This window comes from Salmo trutta, chromosome 3 (genome assembly GCF_901001165.1).
Source record: "Salmo trutta chromosome 3, fSalTru1.1, whole genome shotgun sequence".
Taxonomy (NCBI): domain Eukaryota; kingdom Metazoa; phylum Chordata; class Actinopteri; order Salmoniformes; family Salmonidae; genus Salmo; species Salmo trutta.
The window spans coordinates 44,970,356-44,988,222 of record NC_042959.1 but is presented as its reverse complement, the minus strand read 5'-3'; the positions used below and the strand labels follow the sequence as shown (position 1 = coordinate 44,988,222).

General features: G+C 39.1%; 1 protein-coding gene across 1 annotated transcript in view; it reads left to right on the top strand.

Moving 5' to 3' along the window:
- The window catches only part of LOC115175998 (ER membrane protein complex subunit 2), a 60,752-nt gene that overhangs the window by 1,633 nt on the left and 41,252 nt on the right, over positions 1-17,867 (top strand). The window contains exons 2-3 of the mRNA XM_029735709.1: positions 3,947-4,060; positions 11,862-11,926. Of these exons, the coding sequence (XP_029591569.1) occupies positions 3,947-4,060; positions 11,862-11,926 (179 nt within the window). The remainder of the gene's footprint in view (positions 1-3,946; positions 4,061-11,861; positions 11,927-17,867) is intronic.

The following is a 17,867-nucleotide window of genomic DNA, read 5'->3' as shown; positions in this document are numbered from 1 at the left end:
GTAGCACTCACGTCTGTAGTCACAAAGTGCTTTGAAATGCTGGTCATGGCTCACATCAACACCATTATCCCAGAAGCCCTAGACCCACTCCAATTTGCATACCTCCCCAACAGATCCACAGATGATGCAATCTCTACTGCACTCCACAATGCCCTTTCCCACCTGGACGAAAGGAACACCTATGTGACTACAGTTCAGAGTTCAACACCATAGTGCCCTCAAAGCTCATCACTCAGCTAAGGAACCTGGGACTAACACATCCCTCTGCAACTGGATCTTGGACTTCCTGACAGGCCGCCCCCAGGTGGTAAGGGTAGGTAACAACACATCCGCCACGCTGATCCTCAACATGCGGGCGCCTCAGGATTGCGTTCTCAGTCCACTCCTGTACTCCCTGTTCACTCATGACTGCATGGCCAGGCATGACTCCAACATGATCATTAAGTTTACTGATGACACAACAGTGGTAGGCCTGATCACCGACAATGATGAGACAGCCTATAGGGAGGAGGTCCGAGACCTGGCTGTGTGGTGCCAGGACAACTCCCTCAACGTGATCAAGACAAAGGAGGTGATTGTGGACTACAGGAAAAGGAGGACAGAGTACGCCCCCATTCTCATCAACAGGGCTGTAGTGGAGCAGGTTGAGAGCTTCAAGTTCCTTGGTGTCCACATCACCAACAACTATCATGGTCCAAGCACACTAAGACAGTCGTGAAGAGGTCACAACAATACCTATTCCCCCTCAGGAGACTGAAAAGATTTGGCATGGGTCCTCAGATCCTCAAAGTTCTACTGCTGCACAATCGAGAGCATCCTGACTGGTTGCATCACTGCCTGGTATGGCAACTGCTCGGCCTCCAACCACAAGGCAGTACAGAGGGTAGTGTGTACGGCCCAGTACATCACCGGGGAAAAGCTTCCTGCCATCCAGGACCTCTATACCAGGCGGAAGACCCTAAAAATAGTCAGACTACACACTGGCAAAGATTTTCAGCTGGCAGTCAGACACTGGAATAAGTTTGAGTGACAGTGAGGGCTTTGCATAGGCTCTTTGTGTTTTTTTTGTGGGACTGGAATAAAACGTAAAAGAACGTTAACCTGTTCTCATTCTTTTGAAAAAACGGTTCTGTTTCAGAACGGTATAGATAATTTGCTTTCCCGGGTCTGTTTCTGTTCCTCTCAAAATGTAGTTATTTTCCAGTTTCCGGTTCTGTTCCTTGAACCAGTTCCAACCCCTGGTAGTAATACATACTGTCCACATCATGGAAACTCAGATTTTTTTTAATAATCACATTTCTCACTAGTTAAACCATTTTAGATGTAAAAAATGCTCCTAAGCACAATTTAACCAGCCACTCTAGAGTGTCCATAGGGTCTGTGCAACAGGCTGAAAGTTTGACGTCCCTACTACTAATAGATAGCTACTACCATTACTAGCTAGCTAAAATCAGCAAAAGAGAGAGCCTGCGTGTTGACACGGAAGGAGAAAACATTGTTGTGCGAGTTTTCCGGAGTTTACTTTAGCTTGCTTGCTAGGTAGATATTTATATACCTAGCTAATGAGATTCGTTTTAAACGTGTATATACAGTGCCTTCAGAAAGTATTAACACCCTTGACTTTTTCCACATTTTGTTGTTACAGCCTGAATTTAAAATTCACTGGGCTACACACAATACCTCAATCTCAAAGTGGAATTGTTTTCCATTCTTTTTTATTATTATTATTATTATTATTATTATTATTATTATTTTTTTTTTTACAAATTAATTAAAAATATAAAACTGAAATGGCTCGAGTCAATAAGTATTCATCCCCTTTGTTATGGCAAGCCTAAATAAGTTCAGGAGTAAAAATGTGCTTAAGTTGCATGGACACTGTGTGCAATAATAGTGTTTAACATGATTTTTTAAATTACTACCTCATCTCTGTACCCCACACATACAATTATTGTACAGATTCAACCACAAAGACCAGGGAGGTTTCCCAATGCCTCGCAAAGAAGGGCAACTATTGGTTGATGGGTAAAAAAAGAAAAAAGCAGACATTGAATATCCATTTGAGCATGGTGACTTTAAAACAGTTACAGAGTTTAATGGAAACAGAATGGATCAACAACATTTTATTTACTCCACAATACTAACCTAATTGACAGAGTGAAAGAAGGAAGCCTGTACAGAATACAAAACATGCATCCTGTTGGTAGTGCCAAACGATTAGGGCTTTTTGAGTTTGATTATTAAAAAATTATCAAATTTCGGTGTCTGTTTTAGACATTTAATTCACTATGCATTATGTGGATTGAATTCTGTAACACAGAATAAAACTATTAATTAAACTCCCATGATGGTAGTGACTGCCTATTACTGCTTACCACATATTAACCATTTATTCACATTACATTACTTAAAATATTTCAGTTGTGTATATTAAATTTGTTTTTTTGATTACTTTATTTCTTTTGAAGTCATCTCATCTCCGTAGAGCTGCTACCTTTGCTGTCTGACAAAATCAAAAATTTTTTTGTAGTTCTTCAAAGTAAATAAGGCATACTTTTATGACAGCTGAATACCAACTATCAATCACTTAGATCATGTATTATCAGTTAGAGAACTCACAAAGCAGCAACTGCGCTTTATCACCTCACGATCACCTCACGATCGCCTCTTCCGTAGCAGGCGAAAAGAAACTGACCGGACAAGTAGATGCACAATGGATTATGGTCATTGTTAATTACCACTTTTATGCGCTAAACTATGTAGAATATGGGCCTGTTGGAAACTACAACTTCCTACTATGTCACACAGTTCGGGCTTGATCCGATGTATCTCTAGAAAAACTGTGCGATGTACGCATTGAGCTCACAGGAAAAAAAACTAATGTAAAATAATACTGAAACAAATGTGGCAAAGTAATTAATTAACTTGTCCTGAATTCAAAGTGTTATGTTTGAGGCAAATCCAATGCAACAGATTATTGAGTACCACGAACCATACTTTAAAGCATTATGGTGGCTGCATCATGTTATGGGTATGCTTGTAATTGTTAAGGACTGGGGAGTTTTTCAGGATAAAAAGAAACAAAATGGAGCTAAAGCGTTGTCAGGTTTTCTGTTCGTAAATTCAGAGCGTTTCGCTCTCGGAGCGTCTCTGTGGCGTGTGCAGAAAGTAGCCCACCACTTTATCCAAGTGATCTGTCGATAGCACCTGCTAAATTTGGGTCATCAATGTTGTTAAGAAAAGTAGCAAAACTTTTTTAGTTCTCGATGGCAAATGTTATCTTTCAAAACCGGCATGGTAGAAAGGACTGTCACAGCTCACGTTATAGAATATGCTACATGGCCGACCAATCCAAACTCATCTCCCGGAATGTCCAGCCCATCTATTATCTCAGCCAAACTAATTGAACAGTTCAGGTGTGCAAAGCTCTATAGGCTTACCCAGAAACACTCACAGCTGTAGTTGCTGCCAAATGTGACTCAAACATGTATTGACTCAGGGTGCTTATGTAATCAAGATTTGTTATTTTACAAAATGTAAATTCTTATTTTGTGTAGATCGTTGACAAAAAATGACAAATCCATTTTAATTCCACACAATAAAATGTGGGAAAAGGGGTGTGAATACTTTCTGATGGCACTGTATGTCAGGAAGCAGTACGTAGCCCAGATTTTAGAGAGGTGGACCAGTAACCAGAAAAAGTGTGCACTGAACTGTGTACTAGAGTAGAGGGCTGCTGGGTCAGGATCATTACCATCCACTACCTTTGTGCTATTGAGCAAGTTAACCCAATTGCTCCAGGGGCTGATGGTGTGCTGCTCACTCTTTCTGTGTGTGTGTGTGTGTGTGTGTGTGCGTGCTCTACCTGATTCAATATGTTATATGAAAGCATGTCATCTTTATATTGCCTGAATCCTGAGAAATGTTTTGATAATTGTGTTCACAGAAATGAGAGACAAGCTGCGGAAGTGGAGGGAGGATAACCACAGAAATAGTGAGCAAATCGTGGATGTTGGTGAAGAATTGATAAATGAGCATGCGTCCAAACTTGGAGATGACAGTAAGTACATATGCATTAAATCAAGAGTCACATCAGACCAATTTCTAGTGCTGTTGTAGTAGGCAGAATCTGTTTGTACACAATGATCCACAACACCAGCCACCCATCACAGGATGTTTGGGAGACAAGGACTTGATTTGTCAATTTGGTTTCATTCTTGATTTATTTTATTAATTGAAGAAAAAGTATCATTATAATAGGAAGGATGTGAACTTTGATGTAGCCTAGACGTACAGGAGATGGAGATGTATAGTGTTTTCAGGCATCAAAGACATACACAAAGCCAACATTTACAGTCAGGCAGCTTGTTCAATATAGACAACATTTAGTGGCAGAAGGGGAAATTAATTAATAGACTGTATTCTTAGTCTGGCAGAAAACATGGAAATTCTACAATCTAGATTTAATATAGACTGCTATGGTTTGTGGTTTCACTGCAACATGATTGCTAGAACAGGTTGTATAGTAGGCCTATGACTGATTTGGTCTTGTCACAGTTCTCTGCTCATGAAAGCAAGGAAGGGCATCAATCTCTTAAATGACTAGTTGTCCAATGATTAATTAATTCAGTATGGAATCAAGGAGTACTGACTTCTTTTGTACAGGCATAGAATAACAGGGAACCAACCTGAGCTCATAATAATACTGCTGGAGAGATGATTAGGCCTGTGTTATGCTGCGAAGACATTGTATACATGTAGTCCTTTACTCAGTACTTTTTTGAAGCACATTTGGCAGCGGTTACAGCCTCGAGTCTTCTTGGGTATGACGCTACAAGCTTGGCACTCCTGTATTTGGGGAGTTTCTCCCATTCTTCTCTGCAGATCCTTTCAAGCTCTGTCAGGTTGGATGGGGAGCGTGAATGCACAGCTATTTTCAGGTGTCTCCAGAGATGTTTGATTGGGTTCAAGTCCGGGATCTGGCCGGGCCACTCATGGACATTGACACTTGTCCCGAAGCCACTCCTGCGTTGTCTTGGCTGTGAGCATATGGTCGTTGTCCTGTTGGAAGGGGAACCTTCGCCCCAGTTTGAGGTCCTGAGCACTCTGGAGTAGGTTTTCATCAAGGTTCCCTCTGTACTTTCATCCATTCATCTTTCCTTCGATCCTGACTAGTCTCCCTGTCCCTGCCACTGAAAAACATCCCCACAGAATGATGCTGCCATCACCATGCTTCACCATAGGGATGGTGCCAGGTTTCCTCCAGACGTGACCCTTGGCATTCAGGCCAAGGAGTTCAATCTTGGTTTCATCAGACCAGTTAATCTTGTTTCTCATGGTCAGTCTTTCGGTGCCTTTTGGCAAACTCCAAGCGAGCTGTCGTGCCTTTTACTGAGGAGTGCCAGGTCTCTGACCACCTCCCTATAGACTGTCGTCGTCGATCAGGCCTGCCACTGTTTTCATCAGCAAACTTAATGACGGTGTTGGAGTCATGCACTTCTTCTTGTAACTCTTTTTGGAGCATTGGTAACGTGTCTGGCTCTGGCACTTTGAATGCCTAGTTCTCGCCTCGGAAAGCTTACACTGCCCACCCAAAACGCCACAGTATTGATACATTTCTCATGTAATTTGATCGATTTGTTCGTCAAAATCAATTTGTGGGCCAGAAAAGGGGCAGTTTGGGCCTCAATACAGTGCCTTCAGAAAGTATTCACACCCCTTGCCTTTTCCCACTTTTTGTTGTTGTACAGTCTGAATCTAAAATGGATTCAAATGAGATTTTTGGTCACTGGCCTACACACAGTAACCCATAATGTCAAAGTGGAATTATGTTTTTCAAAAAAGGCTGAAATGGCTTGAGTCAAGTATTCAGCCCCTTTGTTTATGGCAAGCCTAAATAAGTTCAGGAATACAAGTTTGCATAACAAGTGTCAAGGAAATGTATGTGAACCATTGGTCATAAAATTTGATCTGGTCATCTAATTCACAACAATAGGCAAACGCAGTCTGCTTAGACTAAGAACACACAAACAATTATACGTTTTCATGTCTTTATTGAACACACCGTGTAAACATTCACAGTGCAGAGTGGGGAAAGTATGTGAACCCTTTACCCTCATATGGCAGCAATAACCTCAACCAAATGTTTTCTGTAGTTGCGGATCAAACCTGCGCAATGGTCAGGAGGAATTTTGGACCATTCCTCTTTGGGGAAGTGGTAAGAGGAGGATAGCAGTGCCAGCTATGTTGTGTGATGATTTTGAAGCACTACATAAATTCAACAGTCACAAGATGGGACTTCAAATAGGTCTATGGCATGTCAAGGAAACTGTGGTCTACTGTTTAAATGTGTTGAATGGAAACTGAAATCTGGACACTGACTGTAAGTCTATAACCGCACTACATAGCCTTATTAATAACTCGTGCAGAATTAAGCATTTCTTGCAGTAAAATTATACACCAAATGTAGGCAAAATTTGAACTTGGGAACAGGAGTGAGAAATATGATTTGTTTATTTCTGTATCTTGAGAGAATGCAATGCTCAATTATATACCATCTGTAGAGGTGCTGTCTATATCATCAAAACTTCATAAAAGCTGCTAGTATTTCAATCACATAAAATATGCACCAAAGCTTAACTGAAATCTTAAGTCTTTTTCACAGCTTTCTTTTTCCTTACATCCGGTCAAACTGATGTAATTTGGACATTTTGCGTTATTTAAATTTTTTTTACGTAATTGTATTTTCTCCCCAGTCCCTAAACGTATTTGCTCTGTGAATGACCGAGAGAACTTTACTGATATCAACTTGATTGAAGCATTCATTCTATCGATCTATTACGTTATTCTGTTGAGCAAGGGTTTATTTAGTCTTCTAGGGCAACATAAAATGACAAAAGAGAAGCTACATGTATCTAATTATAGACAAGTTGACTAACAAATAGCCAACCAAAATGTTGAAAATTACAAGCAGAAACGCATCTAAATCAGGCAAAACAAAATTCTGCACCCCCTGTCAAAAAATCATTCTGTTGTCTTTGACTGTAGCCTATAGCGCTTTTTCTATACAGTGAGGGGAAACAAGTATTTGATCCCCTGCCGATTTTGTACGTTTGCCCACTGACAAAGAAATTATCAGTCTATAATTTTAATGGTAGGTTTATTTGAACAGTGAGAGACAGAATAACAACAACAACAAATCCAGCAAAACGCATGTCAAAAATGTTATAAATTGATTTGCATTTTAATGCTCAGGAATTTCACCATGAGGCCAATGGTGACTTTAAAACTGTTACATACTTTTCCCCTCTCACACCCATTAAACTGAGGATGGATCAACATTGTAGTTACTCCACAAAACTAACCTAATTGACAAAATAAATAAAGGAGGCCTGTACAGAATAAAAATATTCCAAAACATGCATCCTGTTTGCAACAAGGCACTAAAGTAATACTGCAAAAAAAAAAGTGGCTTACAATTTAACTTTTTGTCCTGAATACAAAGTGTTATGTTGTGGGCAAATGCAATACAACACATTACTGAGTACCACTCTCCATATTTTCAAGCGTAGTGGTGTCTGCATCACGTTATGGTATGCTTGTAATCGTTAAGGCCTGGGGAGTTTTTCAGGACAAAAAAAGAAACAAATGGAGCTAAGCACATGCAAAATCCTAGCTCAAAACCTGGGACTGTCTGCTTTCCACCAGACACGGAAATGAATTCCCCTTTCAGCAGGTTAATAACCTAAAACAGTAGGGAAAATCTACACTGGAGCTTACCAAGAAGACAGTGAATGTTCCTGAGTGGCCGAGTTACAGTTTTGACTTAAATATACTTGGTATCTATGGCAAGATCTGAAAATGGTTGTCTAGCAATGAATAACAACCAATTTGACAGAGCTTGAAGATGTTTCGAAAATAATAATTAGCAAATGTTGAGAAATCTAGGTGTGGAAAGCTCTTAGACTTACCCAGACATACTCACAGGTGCTTCTACAAAGTGTTGACTCAGGGGTGTTAATAAGATATTTCTGTATTTCATTTTCAATAAATTTGCAAGAATTTCTAAAACGATGTTTTCACTTTGTCATTATGGGGTATTGTGTGTAGATAGGTGAGACATCTATTTAATCCATTTTGAATTCAGACTAAAAACAAAATGTGTAATAATTCAAGGGGTATGACTACTTTGAAGGCACTAGTATAGCCTCAAGTTGTTATTTTTAATCCAAAATAATCAATTTCCACATCAAAAGACAAACACTATAGGCTAGTATCTATAAAGCTGAAATCCGTTTGAAATTGCCACATTCGTTTGGGTTATAACAACAAATAGTCACTTGAGACACTGTTAGAACAGAGGGGTATACTACAAAGCAGGATCAATAAGTTAGCCAGCTATCTTTGAAAAGCAACCTGAAATAACACATTTCTCGTTCATTAAAAAAGCCAAACTTGTGTTTTTGTCCATTGAATCAATTAGACCATGCCAATTTTTAAGTTTCTTTCTAAAAATGTTAAGCCATCCAAATATTTAGGTTAGTTAGCTGGCTAATTCCTTGATCCTACTTTGTAGTATACCCCTCTGCAGAATATGTACTGTGGCTTATTTTTTTTTATTTTTTTTTTGTTGCAACGATGCTGATCATTCCTCCGTTTCAACAACAAAACAAAAACAATAAGACGCTGGGTCGAACAGGGTTGTTTCACCTTACACGAATTCCATCTTTAATATGTCACAAGTTCTCAGAAGCCTAGGCCTATTCAGTATTTTTAGTAGGCTTACCAATGTGACTCGACTGTTGAATTGAATGATGCAGAAGCTTGGTAAGCCATTACTTGATAAAAAAAAAGAACCCGTATGTGATGGTTGGTAGCGGTACACTCACTTTTGCCTTTTGGCTATATAATAGCCTGCTAGTGTCTCACTATGTAGTCTTGCTGAACGACTCTGTGAAAGTCTATTTTCCTTGTACTCATTATGATTCATTCATACTCTTTATAGAGCAGGGTAAACACTTAACGCCCCGGTTTTATTGAAACCAGTTCTTAAATTGGCTGTGAAACAAGATGGCAATTGTCAAACAAGAGTTGGAATCATAAAAAGGCAAGGAAAACTCCAGGCGTTTGTTTGTTTTGGCATATCAGTTTTCTTGTTGAGTTGGGTTTTATTGTCCTTTCTCAATTTACAGTTAGACAGCATTTGGCAGAGGACGTCTGGCATGCTTGTCAAAACAGACATTTTAGCATTAATTCCATTAATTGGATCCATTAGCCAAGCCTATTATTAATCACTGTCTTTTACTGTTACAGTTGATGGATTGAATAAACACTTCAATAAACATTTCATCTTTATTTTTAAACCGCTAGATGAAATGTATCGGGCAATGTTGATAAACGTTGTGAATAAGGCATCACACCGTAACTGGTTAGAATATCACAGCGAAATGAGGGGAAATGACATATTCTGCTGCCCTGGATAACAGCTGTGTAAGCTTTCTTTCTCTGTGTTTTAGGAAAGGGCTGCGTAACGTTGTCTTTTGTATGGAGTTGTACATTATCTTATGAAGTTTGGAACATTTTCTATGAAGAATGAAATCTTAGAATACCAGCAGAATTTGATCTATATTGCCTTAACTTGGTCAGTGGTCTTTCACCATGATTGATTCTCTAAATTAGGCTTAATATAACTTTTTTTTGTATTGAACTGCATAAAACATACATGGAAGAGATTTTCCCTTGTCCATCCAGTCCTTTAAATACATGGTTTTATTTCTATGCATCACATATTGTTGATTATTAATAAAACAAGTGTGAGGATTTGAGAGAAATTCTACTTGTAACTAGAGGTCAACCGATTTATTGGAGGACCGAAGAAAGCCGATGACGATTTTAAATATATTTTTTTATTATTTATTTATTTAAAAAATAAAATCTTATTTTTTACATTTGATTTATTTATGTGTAATAATGACAATTACAACAATACTGAATGAACACTTATTTTAACTTAATATAATACATCAATAAAATCAATTTAGCCTCAAATAGATAATGAAACAATTTGGTTTAAATAATGCAAAAACAAAGTGTTGGAGAAGAAAGTAAAAGTGCAATATGTGCCATGTAAAAAAGCTAATGTTTAAGTTCCTTGCTCAGAACATGAGAACATATGAAAGCTGGTGGTTCCTTTTAACATGAGTCTTCAATATTCCCAGGTAAGAAGTTTTAGGTTGTAGTAATTATAGGACTATTTCTCTCTCTACCATTTGATTTTCATATACTATTTGATGTTCTTATAGGCACTATGGTATTGCCAGTGTAACAGTATAGCTTCCGTCCCTCTCCTCGCCCCTACCTGGGAAGCATCGTTACCCATCACTCCAAGGGGAACAACTACTTCAAGGTCTGAGCGAGTGACATCACCAATTTTGAAACGCTATTAGCGCGCACCCCGCTAACTAGCTAGCCATTTCACATTGGCTACACAAGCCTAATCTCGGGAGTTGATAGGCTTGAAGTCATAAACAGCTCAATGCTTGAAGCACAGCGAAGAGCTGCTGGCAAACGCACGAAAGTGCTGTTTGAATGAATGCTTACGAGCCTGCTGCTGCCTACCACCGCTCAGTTAGACTGCTATATCAAATCATAGACTAAATTATAACATAATAACACACAGAAATACGAGCCTTAGGTCATTTAATAGTTTCTGGATTTGACCATATCATTTCGAAAACAAAATGTTTATTCTTTCAGTGAAATACGGAACCCGTTCCGTATTTTATCTAACGGGTGGCATCCCTAAGTCTAAATATTGCTGTTACATTGCACAACCTTCAATATTATGTTAAATTCTGGCAAATTAATTGCGGTCTTTGTGAGGAAGAAATGGTCTTCACACAGTTCACAACGAGCCAGGCGGTCCAAACTGTTGCATATACCCTGACTCTGCTTGCACGGAACGTAAGAGAAGTGACACAATTTCCATAGTTAAAAGAAATTCATGTTAGCAGGCAATATTAACTAAATATGCAGGTTTAAAAATATATACTTGTGTATTGATTTTAAAGAAAGGCATTGGTGTTTATGGTTAAGTGCAACGATAGTGCTTTTTTCGCGAATGCGCTTGTTAAATCATCACCCTTTTGGCGAAGTTGGCTGTGATTCGATGAGAAGTTAACAGGCACCGCATCGATTATATGCAACGCAGGACAAGCTAGATAACTACACATGGTTGATGATATTGCTAGTTTAACTAGTGATTTATGTTAAGAGTTTTTTTTTATAAGATAAGTTTAATGCTAGCTGTACTCGCCTAACAGGTAGTCAGCCTGCCACGCAGTCGCCTCGTGGAGTGCAATGTAATCTGCCACAATCGGTGTTCAAAAATGCAGATTGTTATGAAAACTTGAAATCGGCCCTAATTAATCGGCCATTCCGATTAATCAGTCGACCTCTACTTGAAAGCAATTCCCCAGGATTCAACGGCTAGATAGCAGACATTATTTTAGGACTGAGTGGTGTTACGAGTTTCTGGGTTGATAGGAAACCATACCTAGATAGCAGGCAGACATTATTTTCCCTGTTCAAGATATTGTGATATCCCAATGAAAGTGAAAAGTTTGAAATGAATGCCCACAGTTGAAAAGAAGCATGCTTGGAGAGCAGATGGGGCCTATTCCTGTTGAGGCATCACTTAGGGCAGTCTCCTGTCTTTCCTATGATCCAGTAGAAAAAGAAGAAAGCACTTTGAGTTACAGTCAGAACTAATACTGTATTAACAGTCTGTCAATTGATCATGTTTTGATGTTCTGCCTGACACTGTACTGGAATATTAAAACTGCTTTTTCTCCTGTGCCCAGTATGGATAATTTATGAGCAGGTGATGATAGCTGCGCTGGACTGCAGTCGGGATGATTTGGCTTGGGTAAGTGAACTACCAACAGCTGCCACACATACCCACCGACCTCAAAACCCATCTCTCACAGTCATTGCTACTTCGTCACCCACAATGGCAAATTTGAAAATTATTTTTATTTGGCCAAAAATATTACTCCATCTGTCTGTACTTTGGGAAAAAAACATTTGCTGAGCAGTGTTGGAATAATGGAGGGTAAAAAAACGCACTATAGATGAACACAGTGTTAGCTGTAAACCTTTATGGCGTTTAACTCCCCCTTTTCTTGTTGATTCATCTGCCATCACAGAGTTAACTAATAGATATGTTACAGATTGTGTTACTTAAAGTGCCTTCAGAAAGTATTCACACCCCTTGACTTTTTACACATTTTGTTGTTACAAGGTGGGATTAAAATGTATTTAATTGTCATGTTTTGTCAATGATCTACACAAAGTAATCTGTAATGTCAGTGGAAGAAACATTTGTAAATTTGTAAAAGAATTATGAATAATAGAACACTAATATATCTTGATTACATGAGTATCCATCCACCAGAGTCAATACATGTTAGAATCACCTTTGGCAGTGATTTAAAGCTGAGAGTCTTAATGGGTAAGTCTCTAAGAGCTTTGCACAGCTGGATTGTACAGCATTTGCACATTATTATAAAAACACAACAACCAACTTGAGATTTTTTTGATCATTGCTAGACTAGGCCACTCAGGAACATTCAGTGTCGTCTTGGTAAGCAATTCCAGTGTTTTTTTTATTTGATTTTTATTTTACCCTTATTTAACTAGGCAAGTCAGTTAAGAACAAATTCTTATGTTCAATGATGGCCTAGGAACAGTGGGTTAACTGCTTTGTTCAGGGGCAGAACGACAGATTTGTACCTTGTCAGCTCGGGGATTCAAACTTGTCTCCCAGTATTTGTTGGAAAGCAGAATGAACCATGGTTTCCTCTAGGATAAGGCCTGTGCTTAGCTCTATTCCGTTTATTTTTATCCCCCCATAACATGACTCTTGAATTTATTTAGGCTTGCCATAACAAAGGGATTGAATACTTATTGACTCAAGACATTTTAGCATTTAATTTGTAAAAATTTGCCTAAACATTATTCCATTTTGACATTATGAGGTATTGTGTGTAGGCCAGTGACCAAAAAATCTCAATCCGTGTTAAATTCAGGCTGTATCACAACAAGATGTGGGGGGAAAAATCAAGGGGTGTGAATACTTTCTGAAGGCACCATGATTTTTCCTTCCACATCTTTTGATTGAATAACATACAGAGGAGAGATTGATACAAAAGGATGATTATTTTTTTAAATTGACCTTGTCCATCCAGTCCGTTAAATACATGGTTTTATTTCTCTGCAGCACATATTGATTATTCTTAATTATCCAAGTGTCAGGCATGAGAACAGAAATTATACTTGAAAACAATTTCTCAGGATTCAAGGGCTTTATGAAAATGTATTACATTTTAATATGACGAGAGCAAAAAGTTAAGACCACCACACTTTTGTAATATAACATTGGGAATTTAAAACCAAAGTTATTTCTAATGAGTGTTTTTATCTAGTTTATTTTTAAGATCTGATTATTTGCAAATCCAGCACCTGTGATAGAATGAGATTATTCTGTTTTACTCATTTTAGTACTGAATCGTAATTTAGTGAGTTTTAGGTTGATGACAAACCATGCCTAGATAGCAAACAGACATTATTTTAGGACCGAATGGTGATTAAGCGGGTTTTGATTTTCTTGGTTGATCTGAAACGATGCCTAGATAGCAGAAATTCATAATTATTCCTGTTCAAGATATTCTCATATGCAAACGCAAGTGAAACGTTTGAAGTGAATGCCCACAGTTGAAAAGAAGCATGCTAGGAGAGCAGATGGGGCCTATTTCTGTTGAGGCATCACTTAGGGCCATCTCCTGTCCTTCCTATGATCCAGTAGAAAAAGAAGAAAGCACCTTGAGTTACAGTCAGAACTAATACTGTATTAACAGTCAATTCATCATGTATTGATATTCCTATACGTTTTGGCTTGGAATTCAATCAAATTTGCGTTGTTGAATATAACATTGTTCCTGCTTAGCTCGATTTAAATCAAAACATGCATTTTCACTGCAAAGAGCAGGAACCAATAGCATTCCCCCACTCTTCTTGACTGATTTGAATCTGGCTAAATGTACTATTGAAGCCTAGTTAATGTCATGTCAGTTTTGCTCATATCTGCTTAAAATTGAGTGATTTATATAAACTAAAATAATTTTATGGGTGATGGGAATAGTATATGAGGATGTTTTGCAACGATTCCCTATGCATTGCAAAGAATTTTGGCAAAGACAACTAGATTACGGAAAGTTGTCCAATCACCTGCTCCCAGTGAAAAAGACCATGACTGTTGTTGGACAGGTCAAAAGATCAGGGCTGCAGGACATACTTTCCATCTCATCCAGGATATCGTTGGACATGATGATAACCATTCCACACCTTTCTCATGAGTGTGTGAAAAAACAGACTCCAGTTCCCTCATAGAGACGGAGAGAAAAAAACTCACCGTAAAGAGCATCCTGCCTCTCCTTTTTATAGTAGCAAGTGGTGAACTGTGGGTAGGCACAAGACAACATGGTCTTCAACCACGTCAACTGCTTATTTTCACATACAGTGAGGGGAAAAAAGTATTTGATCCCCTGCTGATTTTGTACGTTTGCCCACTTACAAAGAAATGATCAGTCTATCATTTTAATGGTAGGTTTATTTGAACAGTGAGAGACAGAATAACAACCAAGAAATCCAGAAACTCACGTCAAAAGTGTTATAAATTGATTTGCATTTTAATGAGGGAAATAAGTATAATTAAAATTATAGACTGATCATTTCTTTGTCAGTGGGCAAATGTACAAAATCAGCAGGGGATCAAATACTTTTTTCCCTCACTGTAAGTTCTTCAGGACTGTGTGTCTTATCATGGATCCCATTAATGGAAACCATCAACTATCCCTCCTGCCCTGCTCTCAATGGTCTGGGCGGACTGGAATGCGTCATAGCAAAACACAAAACACTGCTCATGATATCTCAAAACCATTCATGTTTTACATGGATACAGTATATTTGTTTGTGTTTAAAGCTGCAGTGCGTGTAACTCGCTGGTGGAGAACAGCAGGCAGGGGAAGCCACAGAGCCAGTCTTTCTTTTGATACCATTCAGATTGAAATGATCGTGTTATTTTCTCCCTAGCTTTTGATTTAAGTCCCTAAGCTTAGGTGTTGGTCTTCCATCCATTTAATAGCCCGTTTTCTAGAAAATTCATATTGAAAACCGTTTCAGATGCAGTATGTTAGCCATCCTGATCAGATACTATGTAAATCAGAGCGATTTAAAGTAGAGGAAGAATATGTACAGCGCCTTCATAAACGAACGTAACTGCCAAAAGGCGGAAGATGACATGTGACGTCCACAGGCAGGAAGGACTCTGCCTATCTCTTTTTTTTTTTCATGCCAATACACATGCACATTTATTATTTGAGTGCAATGAAAATTAATGGAACATATTGAAACATGAAAGGCAGCAAAGCTCTCTGACTGTCTTTCAATGTCCGTTAGCTGGCAGTATAAGGAAGAAAATAAAAAATAAAACATCCTGTGGCGGACTTCAATAGCATCGATATGCAGCTGTTCATGGAAGTCAGGAACCAATACACGCAGTCAGTCAGGAAAGCAAAGGCTAGCTTTTTCAAACAGAAATTTGCATCCTGTAGCTGTAACTCCAAAAAGTTTTGGGACACTGTAAAGTCCATGGAAAACAAGAGCACCTCCTCCCAGCTACCCACTTTCGTATTGTCCAAGAGCCCTAAAGATTGGAAAGCTGCCACGGTCATCCCCCTCTTCAAAGGGGGTGACACTCTAGACCCAAACTGTTATAGACCTATATCCATCCTGCCCTGCCTCTCAAGTCTTTGAAAGCCATGTGAACAAACAGATCACTGACCATTTTGAATCCCACCGTATCTTCTCTGCTGTGCAATCCGGTTTCTGAGCTGGTCACTGGTGCACCTTAGCCACGCTCAAGGTACTAAACGATATCAAAACCGACATTGGTAAGACGGTACTGTGCAGCCGTCGTCATCGGCCTGGCCAAGGCTTTCGACTCTGTCAATCACCGTATTCTTATCGGCAGACTCAACAGCCTTGGTTTCTCTAATGACTGCCTCACCTGGTTCACCAACTACTTTGCCGACAGACTTAGTGTGTCAAATCGGAGGGCCTGTCAAATCGGAGGACCTCTGGCAGTCTATGGGGGTGCCACAGGGTTCAATTCTCGGGCTGACTCTTTTCTCTGTATATATCATCGATGTCGCTCTTGCTGCTGGTGATTCCCTGATCCATCTCTACGCAGACGACACCATTCTGTATACATCTGGCCCTTCTTTGGACACTGTGTTAACAAACCTCCAAACGAGCTTCAATATCATGACACTCCTTCCGTGGCCTCCAACTGCTCTTACAGGCTAGTAAAACCAAATGCATGCTTTTCAACCGTTCGCCAACCATTCGCCTTTTCAACCAACACTCTACTCAGCAAACTGGATGTAGTTTATCACAGTGCCATCCGTTTTGTCACCAAAGCTCCATATACCACCCACCTCTGCGACCTGTATGCTCTAGTCGGCTGGCCCTCGCTACATATTCGTCGCCAGACCCACTGGCTCCAGGTCATCTATAAGTCTTTGCTAGGTAAAGCTCCGCATTATCTCAGCTCACTGGTCACGATAACAACACCCACCGTAGCACGCGCTCCAGCAGGTATATCTCACTGGTCATCCCCAAAGCAAACACCTCCTTTGGCTGCCTTTCCTTCCAGTTCTCTGCTGCCAATGACGGGAAGGAATTGCAAAAATCACTGAAGCTGGAGACTTATCTCCCTCACTAACTTTAAACATCAGCTATCCGAGCAGCTTACCGATCGCTGCAGCTGTACATTGCCCATATGTAAATATCCCATCCAATCTACCTACCTCTTCCCCATATTGTTTTTATTTACTTTTCTGCTCTTTTGCACAGCAGTATTTGTACTTGCACATCTATCACTCCAGTGTTCATTTACTAAATTGTAATTACTTCGCTACTATGGCCTATTTATTGCCATAACGCCTCACGCCATTTGCATACACTGTATATAGACTTTCTTTTTTTCAATTGTGTTATTTACTGTACGCTTGTTTATTCCATGTGTCGCACTGCTTTGCTTTATCTTGGCCAGGTCGCAGTTGTAAATGAGAACTTGTTCTCAACTAGCCTACCTGGTTAAATAAAGGTGAAACATATATATATTTTTTAAAGAAACTCAGATACACAAGTCATGTCAATGAGTTTGAAAGGCGTAAGAAAGGCACAGCGAGGCTGCCTTTCCCCAGGCCTCCTTGCGCAAATTTGTGAAGTAAGTACATGTTCAGAAATCGATTTTATCATGCATAAAAAGCATGACAAAATTATTATTGATCAAACGTGTGTTTATTTTTCATTAGTTCTATTTTTAATTCATTTCACAGCGTAGGCCCTACCTACCCTGACTGCACTTCACTCGGGCTGTGTATGTTAATATATTTAAATTTGCATCAATATGCCCAGACGATCAGGCTGAGCATTTCAATGGCAAAAGTAGGCTCAGGGGGGAAAAAAAAAATACATTGGGCGGCAGGTAGCCTAGCGGGTAAGTGTTGGGCCGGTAACCGGAAGGTCTTAACCCTAATTTCTTTTGTAGGGCATATAAAATCTGCAATGCGGAAAACGCAGACGGAATCCAGATTTTCTAAAGTAATTCAGCAATATTCAAATATGTATTTAACTTAGTAGGAAATCAACTAAATGTATTAAACGTATTAGAAAATGTATTATTTTGCTGAAGTTAATCATAAGATATGAACGTGCATCAGTGATACTTATTTTTCTGCAAC